Consider the following 23,703-nt stretch of genomic DNA (forward strand, 5'->3'; position numbering starts at 1 on the left):
GCAGATTCTCCCTAAGGGTCCTCAGAAGAAATTGATTCTGCCGAGGCCTTGCTCTTGGATTTCATACCCCAGAACCATGAGCCAATACATGCCTGTTATGAAAGCCACCTTGTTTGTGATCCAGCAGCCCTAGCAAGTGAATGCAGAGGGGAGTCAGGGCCCACAGACACCCAGAAGTCCGGGGCTGAGAGTCTGCTAACTCCACAGACAGCAACGGGCCCCCGTCCGTGCCCTTGTGAGAATTAGAAGGCTGTCTCTGCTCGGCTCATGGTCATGCTCATGCTGGTAGAGAGCAGGTGAATTTGAAAAGAAGCCGCCTGCCTTTGGGAGCGTAGTGCGTCTAAGGAGACGTTATCCCTTAGAAGGGGTGGGTGCTTTCTTTACAGGAAGCCAATCTGGGGGCTTCTAGAAACCCCTAGTAAAGATTAGGGGTGTCTGAAAAAAGGAGAGTGGAGTCTCACCCCTGCCTGAATGTTTGCTGAGCTGCAGAATATACCTGCTCCCTGGGTCTGGCGAGGGAGGTGTCACTCTTGAGGAGACTGTGCCAGGAACCGAGGAGTTCTGCACTCCCCCCTGTCGTCAGGGTCTGTAACAGGTGCACTCAGGGAAGGCAGGACGTGCCCTCTAGAATGGAGCCTCCCCTTGAGGGACTCCGCCTGGCCTGCTCCTGGCTCTCATGGTGGAATTCTTTCTGGCATCTTTGTCTCCCAGAACCCCTTTCTGATTCCCAACGAAAGGTGGGGTTTTCTAAGCCAGAACCCCTTCCAGACAGGTCTTACGTTTAGTGGGTGCTCCCGGAACCAATTTCTGGGGCCACAGGCCTCCTCCTTTGAAAGAACAATGTTTAGACTGGAACGCCCTTCCTTCCTCTGTCATATGGCCCCAAGGGAGTGCAGAAAGCCACCAGCCCCCCCCCAACTGAGTCTGGAATTGGGTCCACTCTCCACCATATAACTTCCTCCTCCCCCAAACCAGAACCGTTAGATGTTTTCAAGTCAGAATGTAATAGTCTATTCTTGTCACTAGATGGCGACCCTGTGTAAAGGTAGAGCAACCTCCGCTGGCTGCCAGGCCACCAGAGGAACTGCAGACCTTCCCCCAGGCGGAGTCCCTCGAGAGGAGGCTCATTGGCAACCCCTGGCCTGGGGCAGGGTGCCCGTCGGCCCACCGGGCAAGTGGCACTTTGCCACAGGAGCCTGTTTTATCCCCAAAACGCTGTTCTTAGGTGAAGCACTATTCCAGGACAAGGACAGGAGCCTTAAGGGAGGGGAGGGAACACGCATGGGAGGATCAGGAACCTTGGAGGCACAAGTCCTGGGCTCAAGGCCACGGCCGAGGGACCGGTGCTCCAGGAGCAGCGCCTGAGCAGCAAGATCCTGCCGCAGCTCAGTGTTTCCAAAACGTCAAGTGTCTCTGTGTGGTCACAGCTTGTCCCATTTAACAACAGCAACCGCAGCTCTGCAATGTGTTTGGAAGTTTCTGGAATTGCTTCTGGTCACTTGCAGGTTCCTGTTACCCTTCAGGAAAAGGGCTAATGCAGGAGACAGTGGTTTCTGGCAGGGTTACTATCGAGACATAACTCTCCTCCAAAAGTCAGTCCTTAGGCCAGGCCTGGCGCTTCTTGCCTGTAGATGTTGATTCCGTCAGGAAATGCTAAACAGGGCTGCCCCTTCGCTCTCAGAGGTGGTACCCAGGCACTCATCTTGGTGGTGAGGGGGGCCAGGGAAGTGTGGCCTGGTGGTCTCTCACCCAGGAACTTCCAAAGAGGCTCAGCTTCTGTCCGCACCATTTGGTAGACACAAATAGGTACATATTCTGCAAGCTCTTCGGCACCTTGCTTTCTCCTTACTCCATTTATCTTGTAGATTGTTCCAAATCAGTACACATGGATTTGCCCTGTTCTTTTTGAGTGGCTGTGTACTGCCTGACCGGTGGCGACACAGTGGATAGAGCGCCAACCTGGAATGCTGAGGTCCCTGGTTCGAAACTGTGAGGTCTCCAGCTTGAGTGCAGGCTTGTAAGCTTGAGCATGGGGTCACCAGTTTGAGGCGTGGGATCATCAGCATGATCCCAAGGTTGCTGTCTTTTTTTTTTTTTTTTGTATTTTTCTGAAGCTGGAAACGGGGAGAGACAGTCAGACAGACTCCCGCATGCGCCCGACCGGGATCCACTCGGCACGCCCACCAGGGGGCAACGCTCTGCCCACTAGGGGGCGATGCTCTGCCCCTCCGGGGTGTCGCTCTGTTGCGACCAGAGCCACTCTAGCGCCTGGGGCAGAGGCCAAGGAGCCATCCCCAGCGCCTGGGCCATCTTTGCTCCAATGGAGCTTTGGCTGCGGGAGGGGAAGAGAGAGACAGAGAGGAAGGAGAGGGGGAGGGGTGGAGAAGCAAATGGGCGCTTCTCCTATGTGCCCTGGCCAGGAATCAAACCCGGGTCCCCCGCACGCCAGGCCGACGCTCTATTGCTGAGCCAACCGGCCAGGGCCCAAGGTTGCTGTCTTGAGCAAGGGGTCTCTGGCTTGGCTTTAGCCCCCCAGACAAGGCACATACGAGAAACAATCAATGAACAACTAAAGTGAAACAACTACAAGTTGATGCTGCTTATCCCTCTCCCCTCTTTCTGTCTCTCTTTCTCTCTCAAAATCAATTTTAAAAATTGGCTGTGTACTATTCCACTGTAGAGATGGCAAACATTTGCTGTTTTTGCTTGGCCATCAGCCTGTATTTTTTCTTTCTGTAACAGCAGCCTGCATTTCCTTGTCTCTTCCCCACTCTCAGTCCCATAATGTGGGAGGGAGTGACCCTGACCCAGCTCTAGGCGCAGACAATTGACCCAGACCTTTCCCACAGTCATTGGTTCAGGGATGGATGAGTGAACAGGGTGGGGACAGTGCTAGCCAGGGCTGGACTTACCTGAACTGTGAAGGGCGGAGAAGCTCCTTTCTTTCCACTGGCCTTGTACCTGGGCAGGTGTAGCCCTGGGCACTTCCCATTGGTAGAGTCTGAGAATGAACCCAAAGCAGAGGAAAGGCGTGTGAGCCGGTGCCTGTCTTAATCACATAGTTTGAGAGTCTGGTGCAGACTGTGCCTGGAGTCCTCCTTAGCCACCCTTCTGTATTGGCAGAAGTGAGAGAGGCAAACTGGTATTCTCGGGGGGCTGCAAGGAGGGGTTAAAAAGGCCAAGGAAAAAACAGGTTTCAGGCAGAGGCCTGGAGGAAAGACACAACATAGTTGAGTGTGTCTGGGGCCAGCAGAGAAGGGGTAGAGGAGATGAAGCCTGAAATAAGAGCAGGACTAAGACTCTGAAGGACCTTGCAGCCTGGTGAAAAGTTGAAACTTAACCCACAGGCAGAAGGAGCCTTGAATGGTGAGGTTTTCACTTTAGGGAGATCTGGCTGGTTCTGAGACAGAGGGGCTGGATTTGAGGGAAGAAGAGTTGATGGGACATTAGGAGGCTGCAGCTGTGGTCGGACAAAAAATGAAATTGGTTTGTACTTGGCCAGTGTCTGTAGGAATAGAGAGAAACGAGCAGATCCAGAATTTAAAAGGAAAAACTATATATATATATATATATATATATATATATATATATTCTCTTTTTTTTAAATTTAGAAATTAAACTTAATGGGGTGACATTTATCAAGAAGAGTACATAGGTTTCAAGTAAACATCTCTATAGCATTTTGTTGATTGTGTTGTATGCCCATCACCCAAAGTCATATCATTTTCTGTCACTGTATATTTGTCCCTCTTTACTCTCCTCCCCCATGGTAACCACTTCACTTTTATCTATGTCCATGAGTTTTAGTTTTATATCCCATCAGTGTGTGAAATCATATAGTTCTTAGCTTTGTCTGATTTATTTATTTATTTCACTTAGTATAATGTTCTCAAGGTCCATCCATGTTGCCGTAAATGGTAATATATCATCATTTCTTATGGCTGAGTAGTATTCCATTGTTTGATATACTGCTCACAAAAATTAGGGGATATTTTATAGCTTCATATTTGTTTTTTAAATATCCCTAATTTTTATGAGCTGTATGTATACCACATCTTCTTTATCGAGTCTTCTATCTAGGGACACTTCGGTTGTTCCCATGTTTTAGCCACCGTGAACAATGCTATAATGAACCTTGGGGTGCGTGTGTCTTTGTGTACCAGTGTTTTAGAATTTTTGGTAGACACCCAGTAGAGGGATTGCTGGGTCATATGGTAGTTCTATTCTTAATTTTTTTGAGGAACCACCATATTTTCTTCCATAATGGCTGCACCAGGTTACATTCCCACCAGCAGTGAATGAGGGTTCCTTTTTCTCCACAACCTCTCCATGACTAATTACTATCTGTCTTATTGATAGCAGTCAATCTAACAGGTGGTATCTTATTGTAGTTTTTTTTTTTTTTTTTTTTTTTTTTCTTTTCATTTTTCTGAAGCTGGAATCGGGGAGAGACAGTCAGACAGACTCCCGCATGCGCCCGACCGGGATCCACCCGGCACGCCCACCAGGGGCGACGCTCTGCCCACCAGGGGGCGATGCTCTGCCCATCCTGGGCGTCGCCATGTTGCGACCAGAGCCACTCTAGCGCCTGGGGCAGAGGCCACAGAGCCATCCCCAGCGCCCGGGCCATCTTTGCTCCAATGGAGCCTTGGCTGCGGGAGGGGAAGAGAGAGACAGAGAGGAAAGCGCGGCGGAGGGGTGGAGAAGCAAATGGGCGCTTCTCCTGTGTGCCCTGGCCGGGAATCGAACCCGGGTCCTCCGCACGCTAGGCCGACGCTCTACCGCTGAGCCAACCGGCCAGGGCTCTTATTGTAGTTTTGATATGCATTTCTCTCATGAAGATGAGCATCTTTTCATATTTGTATGTCTTCTTGGGAGAAGTGTCTGTTCAGGTCCTCTCCCCATTTTTAAATTGGATTGTTTGCATGTTTGTTGCTGATCTTTGTGAGTTCTGTATATATTTTACATATTAACTCCTTATCCAAGCTGTTTGTGAATATCATCTAAAAGGGACTATTCGAAGAGTCCATGGGCGATTGGAAGTGGGGGTAGGGAGCAGGAGGAGCTGAGGAGGAGGAGCCTAGATGAGACAGGAAACAGGTGAGAGGTTCAGGGCTGGGAGCTATAGTGTGAAGTGACCAGGGCTCAGCTGGAGAGTGCAGGCCAGTGCAGGCCATGAAGGCCCCCACCCCCCAGAAAGTGGCTAGCCACACCCTAATGATGGTGCCGCCTTCGGAAATGCCCTTGATCTTTTAATTCCAGTTCTCAACCTAAACTGAGGCTGCCTGTTCCCTGCTAATATATAAAAGTCCCTGGCGCTTAGCAGATGCTCACTCAATGTGAATTGAATCTGAAATGTGGCTCCCCGTGTCCCCTCAGACCCCTGCGCTCTCGGTGCTCACCGATGCTGTTCATTCTCTCATAGGAGCAAGAGTCTGGGCCAAGTCACAGCTCGGACCCCTCTGCTCAGACTCCGGGGCCGCTCAGAGGAAAGCCCCTCATCCTCCAGAGCCTCACTGCGTCGGCCTCGTAAACTTTTTTTTCCTTTTTAACTGAGACGAACAGGAGGTTGGTGTCCTGGGTGTAGGATCCCCGCTCCTGGCTCTGCAGCATCTGGCCTCCTGCCGAGGGAGCAAGGGGAGTGTGGGGGTGTCACTGCTTCTGGGCGCCTCCACCCTCCCTGCGCCACCCTCCCCTGCTGCTCCCGGCTCCTCCCCTCTCCTCCCGGCTCTTCCCGGCTCCTCCCCGCTCCTTCCCTCTCCTCGGGGCTCCGGCTGTGCGTGGAGGCGGCGGCGCGGCAGGGCAGGCGCGGCGCGCAAGGCAGCGGGGACCGGGCGCAGCGGGTCGGGCGCGGGGAGCCGGGCTCAACCCTGGCCTGCGCCAGCCGTAGCCCTCGCCCACCGAGGCCGGCCTGGGGGCCCCGCAGGGCACGGGGAGCGCTGAGTGCGCGTCGGTCTGGGCCCCGCATCCCAGCGCAGGAGCGCGGGCGCGGGCGCAGCGCGGCGGAGCGCCGGGCATGGAGCCGACCCGGGAGCCCCCCGCGCGGACCCGGCCGCCGCCGCCCCCCGCCGCGCGCCCCGCGCCGGCCCCCTCGGCCCGCCCGGCACCTGCCCCCGCCGCGCCCAGGCCACGCTCGCCCGCCGAGGCGGAGGCCCGCGGCCCCGAGGGGCTGCTGCGGCGATCGGGCTCCGGCTACGAGGGCAGCACCAGCTGGAAGGCGGCCTTGGAGGGTAAGGTGCAGCGGCCCTTCACCCCCTGCCCGGGATGGGAAGGCAGGTCACAGTCACCTTGGCCCGTCTCCCGGAGAGGAGGACGGCGAGTGTGAGTCTGGAATCCGGAGGATTGATTTCAAAGCAATTAGATGACACATTAGGGGGAGAGGGATACAACTGGGGACCACCTATAGTTCCAGCCGTGCCCCTATCTCTGCAGCTAAGTCACTCTTTGACCTTGGGAGCAGTTTCCTACTCCCAGTGAGGGGGGCCGTTACTGTCTGACCCTCCGCTGATGGGCCTGTTGAGGGGTAGCTTGACTCCTTCTGTGGCAGAGGAAATGCTTTCAGCAAAGTGAGAGAAGCTGTTGCCAGTGTCCAGTGAGGAGGGGCACCTGGTGCTGGTGCTAGTGCCACTTAAGGAGGGGACAGGTGGAGGATATGTGGGAGGCTCTTCTTTGCATCGTCACAGGTCCCCTACCCCTTCCGTCAGAGGAGTGACCCCTGGCTGGCCAAGAGGGCAGTAAGGAAAGGGGAAAACAGATGTCAAGTTCATGAGTTGTTTAGGAAATGTGGCCACTGGTGGTGCGTGGTGTGGGAGATGCTGGAGTGGGCAGGACAGAGGGCCAGTATCTCAGTACTCCTGACACTCCCAGCCCAACAGCCGAGGGCCTGGGCAGCGTTACCCAGGTAAGCCCAGAGTCTGGGAGGGCATGTCAGAAAAGGGGGGCATCCTGGAGTAGGTGACCTCTTAGGAGAGTTGTAGAGGAGAAGGAAGCTGCATCAGGCTCAGGAAGTGGCATGTTCAGGGGTCAGGTGGCCAGAGCCAGCCTGTCCCTTGTGGGGAACTGAACTCCAGAACACCAGGGTATGGGGGAAGGGGGCAGAAGGGATGAGTCTGAAGGACCCAGATGGCCAGTGGCCACCCAGGCCTTGCCAAATAGTTTGGACTTTGTCTGAAAGAGCCATTGAGAGATTTAAAGCATAGAATGAGACAGTGGGTTTGTCCTTGGCAAAATAGGGTGTCATAGTGGGGCCAGACCAATTTCAGGCCAATGAGGAAGGTGGAACAGTGGCCAGGGGAAGGACATAGCCAGCACCTGGTTGGTCAGGTGCCCCGCCTGGGACGGAGAGGTGGGGACTAGGTGTTCCCGAAGGTTGGCGGGGGGCTGTGGGCTGCTGGAGGAGGCCTGTGCGGACTCAGGAGGGGAGAATTGGATGCCTGGGTGGTGATTTGGGACAAAGGAGGCAAAGATGTTGGATCTTGGAGCAGACAGACAGACATGCAGAGAAACTTCAGGCTGAGCAGAGTTGAGTGGAATAAAGGTGGGCGAAGCCTCCTCTCTCTGGCATTGTCTCCTGGTGCATTGCTGGATTTGCCTGTGACCCCCCCCCCCCCCCGCTGCCCTCCTGCCCACATTATTGCCGAGGTTGTTCACTCCTCTTGCCTGTATTTCTTCATTTATTCATTTATAGGATTCCTGCAGGGTCTGCCCTAAACTAACTCTAAGCCCCGAGGATTAGGGCCACTTCTGAGTATTGTGGTCTCAGCTCCAGCCCACTTCTGCTTCCTACTTCCGAGGCTGGCTGGGCCGACCTCCTGTGAGTGAGGCAGGAAATGGCCCAGGGTCTCTCTTGGGACACTGGGTCTTCCTGTCTCTGGGGAGCCCACCCCCTGCTTAGTGCCTTACCTGCATCCCAGCCTTGTCTTGGTGCCCTGCCCTGTCTCCCTACCTGGCCTGTCTCTGTGTCTCATGCTCCCTCTGGCACTGCCTCCTCCAGGGAGTCCACCTAGCATCAGCCCACCCTTGATGCCTGTGGTCCTTGGGGGCTCAGCACCCAGAGCCTATGGAATTTTGCCACAGGTGTTTTAAGATCTTTAGTCTGAGTCCCTGCTAGGGGCCTCCCTTCATCCAGTCCCCTGAGGGCCTGTCTCCTAAGTGTTCTCTGGGCCTCCGCATCTGTTGGAAGAGGAGAGATGGTGGACCAGGGCGGGTGCTCTCCATGGTGCTGCCACGTGGGTGGGGCCAGCCTGCGCCCTGCTTTCTCATGTCCCTTCCCTCTTCCCTTCCTTGCACAAACACTGAAGGGGTGCCCGCATGTCACAGACACAGCTTTGGGCACTGGGAACATCCCTGCCTTGGACAGTCACAGTACAAGGGCTGAGGCAGCCTGGTGAGGTGCACAGAGTCTGGAGTTGGTTAAACCCAAGCCATGGTTTATCAGGTTTTTGAACTTGTTTGAGCCTCAGTTTCCTCATCTGTCAAGCTGGATCATAATTTCTAACTCTCAGGGCTACACAGACAGGTGCTGAGGTATCATCCCAGATGGGGAGCTCAGTCGAAGTCCTTTGACTACTGGTCTGCCTACCTGAGTCCACTCCCCATCTCAAGTGAAGTCCATAGAATGGGCCCAGTCTGGGGATGCTGAGAACACCTGTGATGGATGACAGGTTTGACACTCTGGAGGCCAAGGGTTTTGTAGCCTCTACTTTAGCCAAACACACCTTGAGAGAGGCAGGAGACTTCTTTTTTTTTTTTTTTAAAGACTTTATTCAATTTTCAGAGAGGAGAGAGAGGGAAAGAGGGAGAGAGAGAGAGAGAGAAGGGGGAGGAGCAGGAAGCATCCACTCCCATATGTGCCTTGACCAGGTAAGCCTGGGGTTTCGAACCGGCGACCTCAGTGTTCCAAATCTATGCTTTATCCCATTGCGCCACCACAGGTCAGGCAGCAGGAGACTTCTTGACTTGACCAAGCTGAACGCTCAGGGGGCCTGTGCTTCTTTATTACCGTGAACTGAAGGTCTATCAAGCACCTACTATGTGCCAGGGTCCATGTTGGGGCCTTCCACAAAAGCTGTCTTGTTTAATCCTCACATCCACCCTTACAGGGGTTGGTGAGCGTCGTGTCTACTTTATAGAGGAAGAAGCCGAGACTCAGAGAGGCCAAGTGTCTTGCCCAAGGACACACATTGGATACTTGGACATTAAACCCCTTGTTGGTCTGCCACAGAGCCCTAGGACACAGCGAAAGCTCTTACCCTGTCCTGCACAGATCTCTGACCTCAGGCTTGGTGAGGCAGTTTGGACAGAGTCTAACTGTGCTTGGGGCAAAGGTCGCTCTGCCACGCATGCTCCTCAGACAGCCCCGCCACCTCCTGCCCAGACAGGTTAAGTGTGACGGAGAGCTCCTTAAATCACACGGTTGGGAATAGAGCCCAGGTCTTTAAGACTCCCTCCGATCCACAATTAGCTTTATAAACAGAAAGCCTGTCGGAACATTCCCTTGATCCAGTCTTCTCTCCCTGTGGATCTTTTTTTATTTTTATTTTATTTTATTTATTCATTTTAGAGAGGAGAGAGAGAGGGAGAGAGAGAGACAGAGGAGAGAGAGATAGGGGGGAGAAGCTGGAAGCATCAACTCCCACACGTGCCTTGACCAGGCAGGCCCAGGGTCTCGAACCGGCGACCTCAGCATTTCCAGGTCGACACTTTATCCACTGCGCCACCACAGGTCAGGTTCCCTGTGGATCTTAATGCTTTCCTTCCGTGCCAGCCTCGGGTGACCCTGGCTCCCACCCGGGTTCTGGAAAGGCTGGAGGTGAGCTGACATAGGGATATTTCTGGCATCGGGAGTGGGAGTGGGGAAGTGTCCTGGGGGGCACGAAGGGGGACAGTGAGTCTGCATGACTCAGGCTATAGATTTTTCAGGGCTCCCTGAGTCTAAATTTTTAATGCTGAAAGTTCCTTGATTAGACCTAAACCCACAACTTCCTGGATCAAAACCACACACATGCATTTAGCAAAGCCTCTTAAAAACTTTAAAAATTACCAAACTCTACATTGGGTAGTTTTGAACAGGTGCTTGCCAGGCTGTGGCCCTGACAATCAGAGACATCAGCTGTGCATCTGCTCCGGGCCGTGGGCATAAGGGCGGAGGGAGACTTGTCTGGGCTGGGAGCCAGCTTTCTTTTTTTCAATTGTCCCTTGTAACATTAGGTTAAGTCGAAGACATTCATGAACAAGCAAACTGCACCCGAAAAAGGCCACTGCATAGATGGGGGGATTGCTGAGTTAGACGTTTGTTTCAGGCTTGAATTGTGTCCCCCCCAAAGAGATATGTCGAAGTCCTAAACCCCCAGAACGTCAGAACATAACTTTATTTGGAAACATGGGCATTGCAGGTATAACTAATTAAGTTGGGAACGTACTGGAGTAAGATGGTCTCCCAATCCAATGTGACTGGTGTCCTGATAAAAAGACAGTCACACGAAGACAAAGGTACAGTTGGAGGAGGCCATGTGACAAGGAAGGCAGAGACTGGAGTGGTCCTTTTACAAGCCAAAGACCACCAGCAAGCCAGCAGAAGCGAGGACAAAGTGAGGAAGGGGTTCCTACAGGTTTCCGAGGGAGCATGGCCCTGCTGACAACCTTGAGCATGGGCTTCAGGCCTCCAGAACTGTGAGAAAATACACTTCTGGTGTTTAAAGCCACCCAATTTGTGGTCTTTTGTCACATCAACCGTAGGAAATGACTCCAACATTGTTCTGGATTGTCCAGCCCCCCGCTGTCCTGTGTGAGGTCAGGCAGTGGACAGTGACTTCGGCTCCCTGGCATGTCCTCTCTCTGTCCCAGGGCAGCGTCCAGAGCAGTTATCCCCACGGGAGAATGAAGGGGCTCCTTGGTCTGGGTGTTGGGGACGCGCACACAGAGGCTGCACTCCCTGGGCGCAGGTGTACCCGCGAGCGCTTTCCTACAAACTCAGTTGATTTTGTTTTGTTTTGTTTTGTTTTTTCATTTTTCCGAAGCTGGAAACAGGGAGGCAGTCAGACAGACTCCCGCATGCGCCCGACCGGCATCCACCCGGCATGCCCACCAGGGGGCGATGCTCTGCCCATCTGGGGCATCGCTCTGTTGCATCCAGAGCCATTCTAGCACCTGAGGCAGAGGCCACAGAGCCATCCCCAGCGCCTGGGCCATCTTTGCTCCAATGGAGCCTCGGCTGCGGGAGGGGAAGAGAGAGACAGAGAGGAAAGAGGGGAAAGGCGTGGAGAAGCAGATGGGCGCTTCTCCTGTGTGCCCTGGCCGGGAATCGAACCCGGGACTCCTGCACGCCAGGCCGATGCTCTACTGCTGAGCCAACCGGCCAGGGCCCAAACTCAGTTGATTTTAATGCTGACCAAGGACATTGTCATTCAGTGTAGCTGAGTTCCCCTGTGCTTTCAGTGCCAGTGGGTGCTCTGTGATGCTCAAGACAGTGGCTCAGCCCAAAAGAACTAAAAACTGGGACTCCAACAGATACTTGTTGTCCAATGTGCACTGCAGCATTATTCATAATGCCCAAAAGTGGAAACAACCCAAGCATCAATCAACGGACAAATGGATAAACAAAGTATATATATGCATACAGTAGAATATTATTTAGCCATAAAAAGGAATCAAATTCTGATACATGCTACAACATGGATGTAACCTTGAAAACATTATAGTAAGTGAAAGAACTCAGACACAAAAGGACAAATATTGTATGTTTCCACTTATCTGAAATATCTAGACTAGGCAGATTCATAGAGGTGGAAAGTAGGTTAGAGATGATCAGGAGCTGACTTGGGGGGGTAGGAATGGGAGTTAATGCATAATTGGTACCAAGCTTCTGTTTGGGGGTGATGAAAATTTTGTAAACGGACAGTGGGGATGGCCACATAATATTATGGTATGTAATTTGTTCCAGTAATTGTACACTTAACAATGGCAGCATTTATGTTACATGTATTTTATCACAATAAAAAAACTTTGAAAGACCCTATGTCTAAAGTCTAAAACTGTTCTTTCTTTAAAGATAAATGAAACAGTTTAAGTGGTAACAAAAAAGAAATAAAAATTTAAAGAAAGGGAGATGCCAGAAGATCAGGAAAGGTTTTGTCAAGAGGATGGATGATGTGGACGTGGTCAGATTTCAAGAGGTAGCAGTCAAGGAGCAGAACTTTAAGAGCAAAGACCCAGGCACAGGGCTGGGAGGGTGGGCTGGGTTATTTCACGGAGTCTGTGTGGCTGAACCGGGACCGGGGAGAGAAGCAGCAGGAGAGTCAAGATTGGAAAACTCTGTGGGCCACAGAAGTTCAAGTTCCTAGCCCAGGAGGGAGCGTTAGCAAGCAGGGGGATCTCAGCATCAGAACTGGGCACTGGAACAGCGACTCCCAGACTTCAGTGGGCACTAGCATCACTTGGTGCACTTGTTGCAACCCAGACTGCTTTCTCACCACTGGGGCTTTGGGGCAGGCAGTGGGGATGGGTGGTGGGTGGGTGGCCGGGAATTGAACCTTTTCTCTTCTCCTCAGACACCACCACCCGTCTCCTGCTTGGAGCCATTGCTGTCCTTCTGTTCGCCATCCTGGTGGTGATGAGCATCTTGGGTGAGCATGGGTCTCAGCGCATCTGTGCGATTCTGTGTCCACCACCTTGTCAAAAGTGCGTCTAATTAGGTCAAGAAAAGTTCCAGGCATACCATGAATTGTATGGGGGACACAGTAAATAGGAAACTGAGCATAAGTTCTGGGGGAGACCTGAGCTCAAAATAATCCTTTCCCACATCGACTCTACGAGTCCCCTTTACGAAGCCATGCAGGGACAGTGGCGATGTGACTTCAGTCCTGTTGCATAGAGGCCGTGAGAATGCAGAACAGATCTGAGATGGGTTTAGCAGGCAATGCTTCTTGAAGGAGATGAATTTGGGATGAGGGCCTTTAAAGATCATATTCATTCATTCAACAAACATTGATCGAGCCCTGCTGCCTGTTAAGCCCTGGCTCAGTACTAGGGATTAAAAAAGAGAGAGAGGCCCTGGCTGGCTGGCTCAGTGGTAGAGCATCGGCCCAGAGTATGGAAGTCCCAGGTTCGATTCCTGGCCAGGGCACACAGAAGCGCCCATCTGCTTCTCCACTTCTCCACTTCTCTCCCTCTCTTTTCTCTCTCTTCCCCTCCTGCAGCCAAGGCTCCATTGGAGCAAAGTTGGCCCAGGCACTGAGGACAGCTCCATGGCCTCCACCTCAGGAGCTGGAATGGCTCTGGTTGCAACAGACAGTGCTCCAGATGGGCAGAGCATCACCCCCTGGTGGGCATGCCGGGTGGCTCCTGGTCCAGTGCATGTGGGAGTCTGTCTGACTGCCCTGCCTCCCTGCTTTTAACTTTAGAATAATACAGAGAGAGAGAGAGAGAGAGAGAGAGAGAGAGAAAAGAAGAGTATAACATGTCCCTTGTACAGATGTAGAGGTGTTACTGCCCCTAGAGGCTTCCCAGAGAGGGAAACAGGTCAGGGTCAGGTGTCAGACTATAAAGGATGAAGAGGGCTTCCTAGAGACCAGGAGCTAGAGGGGGCAGAACAGCCCAAGGGCGGGGGGCTGAGTGCTCTGTGGTCCTGAAAGGGGGGAGGAACGAAAACAAAGGGCACTGTCACAAAAGACAGCAGGGAATTTGGCTGCTTTTTTTTTTTTTTTTTTTGTATTTTTCTGAAGCTGGAAACGGGGAGAGACAGTCAGACAGACTCCCGCATGCACCCGACCAGGATCCACCCGTCACGCCCACCAGGGGGTGACACTCTGCCCACCAGGGGGCGATGCTCTGCCCCTCCGGGGCCTCGCTCTGCTGCGACCAGAGCCACTGTAGCACCTGGAGTAGAGGCCAAGGAGCCATCCCCAGCACCCGGGCCATCTTTGCTCCAATGGAGTCTTGGCTGTGGGAGGGGAAGAGAGAGACAGAGAGGAAGGAGGGGGGCGGGGTGGAGAAGCAAATGGGCGCTTCTCCTATGTGCCCTGGCCGGGAATCGAACCAGGGTCCCCCGCACGCCAGGCTGACGCTCTACTGCTGAGCCAACCGGCCAGGGCCAATTTGGCTGCTTTTAATGGACTCAAGGCAAAGTGTGTCGAGGGACCTGAAGGGTTTTTGAAGCAATTCCAGCACCTCTGCCTTTGACCTTTGAGAAGCGCCACGAGACCAGAGGTGGGCGCCTCAAAATGGGCAGAAAGTCCACAGATAGGATCAGTCCCTACCAAACCGTTGCTGGCAGGGCGTGCACGACAGGCAGGGAGCTTATGAGCATTTAGAAAAGAACCTGGTGGTGCCCGCTGGGGCTCACCTAGAATAGTCACTGCAAATTAAGTTAGTTTCCTCTTGTCGTGTTGCTAGTTCAGGAGGTCAGGCACCGTGTAAAGACAACATAGTGTGATTTCAGTAAAGGACAGCGCTCTCCTCAGAGATCCTTGTGGAAAAGCAGTTGAAATGTAGCCACACCCTGGCCGATACTCCCCAGTGGACCTGTAGCTCGTTGTGTAGACTTGCCGAGTGTTCACTAATTAATTGGTGTCAGGATGGCTGGACGTTGGCCTCTTCTTGGCTCTGTCCTTGTCTACATTCAATCAATCACTTTATGAAAAACAAACAAACCCCAAAAAACCGTGCGGGTAGAATTTGTAGGTGGTACCATTCAAAGAAGGATGTTTAATGTGACAGCTAAAAAAACCCCATCAAGATTAAAATGTATCTTGGAGAGTGAATGTATGAAAACAATCGGAGAGTGTGGCTTCATTCCTTTTGGCAAGGAGGTGCTCTGAGACCCTGATGGGTACTCTGGGCTCCCTTCCCAGGAAAGTGCTCGTGTGTATACACTCAAAGTGCTTCTCTCGGAAGCAGTCTCAGCGTGCAAGGCCCGTGGCAACTGGAAGGCAGCATGGTGATCACTGGTGCCGGGGGAGAGGGCGGGCACCTGACTTTCCGATGTGTTGGCAGCGTGTTATTGATAACATGGACACCCCGCAGTGAGCCAGGCAGGACAGAGAGGGTCTGGAGAGCAGCCCCTGTTAGGACTCAAGGATGAGACCGTGTCTGTGTAAGCCTGGGTACGGGGACACTGGTCTCCTTCTCCAAGCAGGCGCTAGCAGGCAGACTGGCTTTGCTCTGGGTCACTCCTGGGGCAGGCCGTGGACCAGCAGATCTGGGTCGCAGGGGGCAGATTGGAACTCAGAACTGAGAAGGAACTTTCCAGCAGTTTAGTGGTGGGACGGGCTGCCTCGTTAGCTAATGGGGCATGGCCAATGAGAGTGGGCCACCAAGCCTGCAGATGTCCCCCACCCTGCCTGGAGAGGGAGGACATGTCATGTGGCTCCCAAGTCCTTCCCAGTCCGAGTTTCTGGGGTTCCATGCCTCAAAGAGTTGGGAGAGAGAGAGGAGATCTTAACCCAGGGGCTGACCTGTCCCATCCCCTCCTGTGGCCCTGGGAGCTTTCCACCTTCTCTTCCTGATGCACTGAGTCTCCCACCTTCTATCGCTGGGCACTGGGAGAGGTGCTCACCTGAGGAGACGTCACATGAGCCATATCAATGATGGGCACCAGAGTTGGGGCAGGTAGAGGGGACCACGAAGAGCAGAGTGGGGTTATTCGGGGTCCAGGCACACCATGGGATGCTGAGCGGGGATGCTGAGCCCGGATCCTGAGCCTGGATCCTGAGCTGGGATGCTGAGCGGGGATGCTGAGCAGGGATCCTGAGCCGGGATACTGAGCCGGGATGCAGAGCCCGGATCCTGAGCCGGGATCCTGAGCTGGGATGCTGAGCCGGGATGCTGAGCGGGGATGCTGAGCCGGGATCCTGAGCTGGGATGCTGAGCTTGGATGCTGAGCAGGGATGCTGAGCCCGGATCCTGAGCCGGGATCCTGAGCGGGGATGCAGAGCCCGGATCCTGAGCCGGGATCCTGAGCGGGGATGCTGAGCCAGGATGCTGAACTACTCTCTCTCCTCTGCAGCCTCCAAAGGCTGCATCAAGTGTGAAGCACCCTGCCCGGAGGACTGGCTGCTCTATGGGAGGAAATGCTACTTCTTCTCCGAGGAGCCAAGGGACTGGAACACAGGCCGGCAGTACTGCCACACACATGAGGCCGCACTGGCTGTGATCCAGAGCCAGAAGGAGCTGGTGAGTGCAGGGGGGGGTGGCCATTTCCACTGCTGTGAAAGTTCAAGGCCAACTGTGTCCTCCCAAGCTGGTTTGCTGAGCTCAGCTCATTATTGTAACACATAAGAGTTACAAATTAACAACACACTTGTGAAATATAAAACCACATGGGCATCCTCTGGTCCCAATCAGGATGTGAGTGCTCATGTAACATCCAGAACAGCTTTATGCACAGAAATATGAAGGAGACAGAGTCAGGGAGGCTGTTGGCTGTTGTGGAGGGTTTGGGTGGGTTGACGCAGAATAGGTCATCTAAAAATCACTGGTTTCTGGTACAAAGTACAACAGCCTCTTCTTCAGAGAAAGCCCGAGAAGTGCATAGGTGTAGGGACAGCCCACCTGAGCATGGAGGTTTGTCCAGGAAGTCTATCAAGTGGGCGGGCCCAGGCCTCCTGCGAATTGGGGTGCTGGCACCTGGGCTGCTGAGTCAGGGGCACACCCTTGTGCCAGGATGCCTGGGCCAGTGGCATGCTCCCATGGCCAGGTTCCTTTGGGGCCATTGCAGGCCGCCATTGCAGCTACTGCTGGGCGGTCAGTGTGAGTGCAGGGCACTCCGAGACCCAAGTGCCTCACTTTGCAGGGAGGCGTGCCCCCTGTGGTGTCAGTCTATGCTGGGAGTCAGTCTTCCAAGCTGAGGGCAGCCTTGGGAAGCAGGAGCCACCAAGATACCATGTCTGACTCTGACTCTGAGCCTTCCATCTCTCCTTGGTGCAGGAATTTATGTTCAAGTTCACGCGGAGGGAGCCCTGGATTGGCCTACGCAGAGTGGGGGACGAATTCCACTGGGTCAATGGGGAACCGTTTGACCCGGACACGTGAGCTGAGGCTTCATCCTCTGGCCACTGAGCTTAGACCGGGCAGAGCCTAGCCCCATGGACACCGCCCAAGGGAGTCACTTGGTTTTATGCTGGCGAGAGCCACAGCCCCTAGTTCAGCGGGTGTGACTGACCCATTCACAACTTCTCTCTCTCACCCGTGAAGTCCAGCCTGGTTGGGTGTCATCAGAGCTTCCTGCAGCCGGGTTCCAGGTTCTTTCTGTCCTGAGACTCCCCTGTCCGTGCAGGGGCCTGTCTGCGTGGCTCAGTGTGGCTCAGGCACACGGGGAGAGAGGGAAGGGAGTCTATGCCTTGGACGGCCCTCTGCATTGGCCACAGCACCCGGCCACAAGGGAGGGTGGAGACGAGGCCTCTGCCCTGAGCAGCAGGTGTCGCCTACACGCTGACATTGTGGAGGAGAGGGGCTCTGAGTCCTGGCCACCATGAGCATTGGAGAAAACATCTCTTAGGGCGCTGGCCTGTGTGGGTCATGGTGTGGGAGTGAGTGTGTGATGGGGGCGGGTCTGTGGTACCAGGGGCTGGTGCAGGGTGCACGGTGATGGTGGCAGTGGTCACGGGTGTTGGTGCGTGTGGCGGTGGCAGTAGCAGTGCGATGGTGATGTGGGGGGGCAGTGTAGTTAGAGATATATGGGGAGTCAGGGAACAAGAACCCCTGCTTTCAGTCCAGACGCCACGACTGGAGGAATAGGCCATGGGGGAGGGGGGCACAGCTGCTGACCTGGTGAGGACCACGCCTGTCCCCCGAGGCATCCAAGCCACCCAGCCCTCCACGGTGGCCTGACGCTGGCGATCAGCCTCCTTCCCGCAGAGGTGTCCCCTCATCCCCTCATCCCCTCATCCCCTCATCCCCTTGTCCCTGTCCCCAGCAGCCTGCAGGGGCAGGCAGCCCAGCTGACAGTTCTTTCCCCTCCTGCCCATCTCCTCTCCAGTTTTGCGCCTCCCTCTGTCCCTATGGCCTCTTCCTCTTCTTCCCTTTCCCTTTCCTGCCTGTGTCTCAGGTCAGTTCTTAGCGCTGCTGAGGAAAACCTGTGCTTTCTGTTCCCCTATCCTGCCCCTTCCAGAAGCTTTCTGCTCCCCAGGCCAGGGAGAGCCCCGAAGACTGGGGTCTCCACCTTGCTGACCACCTGGCAACCAAGGGCCTTGGGGTGTGTTTCCCTGACCCCGAGGTGGTTCTGCCCCCTTGGGGTCATTCTAATGCCAACTCTCCGTGAGACCCCAGCTCTGGCCTTGGCAGGGGGCTCAGAGCAGGGTAAACAGAAAACACCTTGAGACTCAAAAGGGCTGATTTTAGGCGGGAGAACCCCTCCCCCACAGGTCCACAAATGATGTCAGTGATTTCCTGGGCAGCACAGCCTTGGAGTAAAGGGGCTATTCTGGTCCATCCCTAACCTGTGAGGTCATTTAACTCAGCTCATCTCTCCTGAGCTCTTCCCGTGCCAGACCCTGCTGACCGCCCGGGGACCAGGGGGCAGACAGACACCGGTACCATGGTGCACAGAGTAGGGAGGAGATGGGAACCCCCTGCCAGAAAGGCCTTGGGGCCCAGTGTCCTGGCAGGTGATCCGAGGGAGGGGCAGACACCGCAGAGACGGCTGCGCTGCGCCCGGTGCCGCTCTGGCCCCAGTGCCCGTCTCCTCTCCCCACCAGGTTTCCCATCGCGGGCCTGGGGGAGTGCGTCTTCGTGGAGCCCACCAGGCTGGTGTCGACGGAGTGTCTGATGACCCGGCCCTGGGTGTGCAGCAAGACGGCCTACACGTGAGGTGGGTCCGGCCGGAGGCGAACCCCAGCCCGGCCAGCCCTCCCGGACCAGGCTCCTCCCCAGGGTGGAGCAGTGAGGAGGGCGCCCGGTTCCTGGTCTCCCGGGCCCAGGCCGGGCCTGGGGCTCAGCCACTGAATCCCACATGCTCAGCAGGGTAGTCACCGGTCCTGCCAAAACAGATATACACAGAGGCAGGCACACGGAGTCCACCGTTAGCCACCTAACAAGGCCCCGCCCCGGCCCGGCCCCATTCTGGAACACTCCTTCCTCGGGCAGCCCTGGTCCTGACCGACACAGTGCATTGCTGCGGGCACACACAGCCCTGCCCCCCAAGTCGTTTGTCTCCTGGTTGCTGGGGAGGCAGGGAGGGAAGGCTTCCCCTCACCTGGGTCTCCTACACCTGCCCTTGTCGCAGCCCCTGCTGGGCCCAGGGGGGCTGTTGTGTTGGTCACTGATGAAATAAAGAGATGAGTGGCATCTCATCAGAGAAGTCGGCTGCCATTTGTTCTGGGGCCACAGCTTGGGGGAGGGCCGGGGGGCACGGCTCTGGGTGCCCTTCTGTGGGCAAGGCTTGGCAGGGGGGCCCCGAGGTACTCTTCCACGTCTAGGGGGTGTGCTCCACCTGGCTCTTTCATTACTATTCGACTCACTCTGACAGACGTGTATTCACACCCACCACGTGCCAGCCACCATGCCAGGCACGGGGAGCAACAATTTTATCCCCCAAGGAGCACACAGTGGGCAGAGGAAACAGCTTGGAAAGTACTAGAAGTTCTAGAACAGGGGTCCCCAAACTACGGCCCACTGGCCGCATGCGGCCCCCTGAGGCCATTTATCCGGCCTCACTGCACTTCCGGAAGGGGCACCTCTTTCATTGGTGGTCAGTGTTCTGAGAGTAACTGAACGAGAACGAGGTACTGCGCAAAGGATTATGTGGCTGCACAATGGAAGACGTCCAAAAGCAGGCCCATAGTTCCCATTGAAATACTGGTCAGTTTGTTGATTTAAATTTACTTGTTCTTTATTTTAAAATTGTATTTGTTCCCATTTTGTTTTTTTACTTTAAAATAAGACATGTGCAGTGTGCATAGGGATTTGTTCATAGTTTATTTTATAGTCCAGCCCTCCAATGGCCTGATGGACAGTGAACTGGCCCCCTGTGTAAAAAGTTTGGGGACCCCTGTTCTAGAACATAGTCAAGGGATGGTTGATTCTGACTCAGGAGAGGATTAACCACAGGGAAGAGGTGATGTTTATGCTGGTTCTGACCAGAATTGTGAACAGGTCCTATGCCCCTTTCCCAGGGCCCTTGGTCAGCCTGGGAAGGAAGGAGGGGCTGGAGGGTGGCAGTCCCCCTGAGCCCGTGGGGCTCCAGTGCCCCACCCCTGTTGCACGCACATCTGCAGCCTCCTCTCTGCACCCCTGGCCAGGTGTCATGCGGACGGCCTGTGTGAATTTGGGTCCTGGCCCACTTTCAGAAAATAGCTCAGAGGTAAACCAGGTCCAGCTCTGCTCTGCTCAGTCTGTTGAGGTTTCAGACAAAACTGTCGACTTGGTTTCGTTGAACTTTTTATATGCTTTCTAGATGTTTAGTGAAATATGGGTATTCTGTGGTTTTATATTTTGTCTTTATTGGAGAGTCTGGGGGGACCCTGGTGGACAATAGGAAGTTAAGGGAACTCTGGGCTGTGTCGGGTGGCAGGAGCGGTCACCTGCTCCTGCTGCCCGGAAGGGGACGCTCACTCATGCTCATACCCAGTGGTAGTCAACCTGGTCCCTACCGCCCATTAGTGGGCGTTCCAGCTTTCATGATGGGCAGTAGCGGAGCAACCAGAGTATAAATAAAAAGATAGATTTAACTATAGTAAGTTGTTTTATAAAGATTTATTCTGCCAAACTTAGTGAAAATCCAACATAAAGTACTTGGTAAGTAATTATTATTATATGCTTTAACTTGCTGTAACTCTGCTTTATAAATTTTATAAAGTAAAGTTACTTCCCTACTTTATAAATCACCATTACTGTGGAACCGGTGGGTGGTTAGAAAATTTTACTACTAACAGAGATACAAAAGTGGGCGGTAGGTATAAAAAGGTTGACTACCCCTGAGGCCTGTCCTCAATCAGGCCAGGGCCCCGGCTCTCACAGTGCCCGCCCCTCAAAGACAGCGAGGCTCAAAGCCTCAGTGCCTGCCTCATTTAATTCTCACAGGGGACAAAACCAGACCTTGGCAGGGTCTCTAGGCCAGGAGGAAAGGTTGACCTGTGCTGGCTTCCTGCCCTGGGGGTTCAGAGAGAAAGAACCAGCAACACCTGGGCACAGAAGGAAGCAGTGTGACGGGGACCCAGGAACCCATACCATTCGGATCTTATGTCTCATTCGATTCTCCAAGGCCTGCTGCCTGAAGCCACGGAGGAACCCGGTGACTTAAGTTCTCCTAACCTGGGGTTTGTCCCGGGTGTCCGCCCAGCAAGACAATTCTAATCAGTTTAGTAAAGGAACCCTGACTCAGGGTCACCAGTGTTTTAAAATTTTTCCTATCTGGTTCCTACAGGGGGAAGGAAACGCAAGACAGAAACAAACAAAAATGCTGGCACGCCAGTCTTCGTAAATGTAGAAAATCCTCCCAAACGTTATAAACCAGCCAAGCGGTCCCACCCTCCCACGTGGGCCCGGCCGGCTGGGTTTGCTGAGCCCGGTGCTGTGCTCTCAGCGGCCACACGGGGGAAGCACTGAGTACGTTTGGCTCGGAGCCCGGGCTGCGGCTCCCTCCCTGGGCGCATTTGAACCCAAAGCCTAGTCTCGCCCTCGGTGTAACCCCTGGAGCCAGGGTACCTGGGGTAGGATGAAGCATGCACATCAGGCCATTCTCAGACATCTTTTGTGAAGCTGGAGAGTGACAGGGAGGACTTTTTAAGGAGGATACATTAGGATGATAGCGCTTGGTGCAGTGTTAGTGAGTTAATTAGTGTTTGCTTAGTTAATGCACAACCGTGAAAGGTCGGCACCTTCCATCCATCCTTACAGATGAGGCAACAGGCTCTGGGAGGTTAAGGGACTTGTTGCATATTACACAGCCTGGAGGTGGTGGAGGCAGGGTTTGAACCCAGAGCCACACCCACAGGGCCCTTGGGAAGACGCTTGTGGGTGTCCCCTGCTCAGCCAGCTCTGAAGAGGCAGGGAGGATGTCTATGGGTGTTGGTAACGGAAAAGGGCCTATCCTAGGAAGGACGTCTGGGAGCCAGCAGACCATTCTTTTCCTGGTCACTTTAATCTTCATATGATTTCATGTGAGTTACCCATAGAGAGGAGGTGTGGCTGATCAGGACCTCTGTCTTTCTCTCCCTTCAGGGCCCAGCCCGAGCCTCCCTGGGACTCCCTCTGGACAGCAGCAGCAGCAGTGACCACTCCCTTACCTCAGCACCTACAGCACTTAACACTGAGCCTCTCACATGGCCCGTCTGTCACCTTGTCATCCGTGACTCCTGACTGCTCCTGCCATCTGATTATAAACCCCCAGGGAGCAGGGATTGTGTGTTGTTGGCCTCCTGGGTGCACATAGCACTCACTTAAAGACGATTGTGCCTGACAGTAAGATTGTACACAGCATCATTGACCGTTTGCCACAGTGGGACATGGTGGGAGACAATGGTGGTCACCATTGTCAGAAGACTTGTCCTTTGGCCTTGGTGGGCATGGCGTGATTTTTAGAAGCACAGCAAAGATGAACTCTTTAATTTTTTCTGCTTCAATTAAATGAGCTCATGCACATACTGGGCCGGCTGAGTGGGAGTCCAGGAGCCATGAGGGAGAGCTAGCTGCCTTGGTCTTCAAAATGTCCTTTGCATACTACATCCAGCCCAGCTGAAGAGGAGATGGTGGGGAGTGGGAACCAAGTTCGGGGAGTGGATGGAGCCTGCAGCTGAAAGTTCCTGTGATCCCTGGGATATTATGCTATGGCCACTGTGTTGTTTCGTGAGAACCCAGGCCTGGTTTCCAGAGATCAGCTGTGTGCTGTCAGTGGGAGGCTGTGGAGGTCTGTAGCCAGCTCTAAACTGGGAGTAAGTGTGAGAATGAGATGGGCGGGGGTGGGGGAGCACCCAGGAAACTGTCTGCTACACCCATCCAGGATCCCATCTCTCTGCTGAGGAAGCCTGGGGTGAACACACACTAGGCCTGGCTCCAAAGACCTGCCCTGGGCTTGTCAGGGGCTCGCTCTTCCCAACAAGCCTCTGTGTAGCTCAGGCCGCTGTGCCAGGTCTCTCTGATCCCAAGCTCCACCTCTATAAGGTAAAGATCATGCCTGCCCCGCCTACCTAACAGGGTTTTGAGGATTGCCGATATTAGAATTTCAGGGGTTAGAAATGATCAACTTTATTCTCACGATCCATGAAGCCCAGAGAGGTTAAGTAACATGTCCAAGTTCACGCAGCTAGCGGCAAAGCTAGAACTCAGGACTTGTGGCTCTTCTATTTCCTGTCTATTCTCTCATTACTGCACGTGCCATGCTTTGTTTGTTTACTGTTCGCCATCCATGTGGAAATCTAGCTCCGAGAGGGTCGGGGTCTCCTCGCACATGTCTGTTTCACTAGCACCTAGTATATACAGAAGGTGCTCAATAAATGTGTGTTGACCTAAGCTGACCTCGACTCCTAGTTCAAGCACTCTTTCCTCTATACCGTGCTGTCTCTGGCCCTGGAAATCTGTATTTCCCTTCTGCTGCCCACAAACTATGGAAACTTTCCGATGTTTTCGAGAAAAAAATTAGCAAGATGCTCATCCGCCTTGTGACATCATTTGGGTTTGTAGTGTAGCGCACAGGACCCATTTGAGCAAATACATTATACTTTTTTTAAAAAAAGATTTTACTTATTGATTTTTTTCAGAGAAGAGGCGGAG

The 23,703-nt window shown here is 53.9% G+C and overlaps 1 protein-coding gene across 2 annotated transcripts; it reads left to right on the forward strand.

Moving 5' to 3' along the window:
• The first annotated feature begins 5,769 nt into the window (after nucleotides 1–5,769).
• On the forward strand, nucleotides 5,770–23,442 carry CLEC2L (C-type lectin domain family 2 member L). 2 transcript variants are annotated; one of them, XM_066262430.1, is made up of 6 exons: nucleotides 5,770–6,230; nucleotides 12,549–12,623; nucleotides 16,004–16,170; nucleotides 16,924–17,024; nucleotides 18,693–18,805; nucleotides 22,156–23,442. In XM_066262430.1, exons 1-5 carry the CDS (start codon nucleotides 6,017–6,019, stop codon nucleotides 18,802–18,804), a joined length of 669 nt encoding a protein of 222 aa, XP_066118527.1. In that variant the 5' UTR covers nucleotides 5,770–6,016; the 3' UTR covers nucleotide 18,805; nucleotides 22,156–23,442. The 2 variants fall into 2 exon arrangements, with proteins under 2 accessions (XP_066118527.1, XP_066118529.1); XM_066262432.1 differs by lacking the exon at nucleotides 22,156–23,442 and adding an exon at nucleotides 18,958–19,286.
• The last annotated feature ends 261 nt before the right edge of the window (nucleotides 23,443–23,703 follow it).

The sequence above is a fragment of the Saccopteryx bilineata genome, chromosome 2, assembly GCF_036850765.1.
Source record: "Saccopteryx bilineata isolate mSacBil1 chromosome 2, mSacBil1_pri_phased_curated, whole genome shotgun sequence".
Taxonomy (NCBI): domain Eukaryota; kingdom Metazoa; phylum Chordata; class Mammalia; order Chiroptera; family Emballonuridae; genus Saccopteryx; species Saccopteryx bilineata.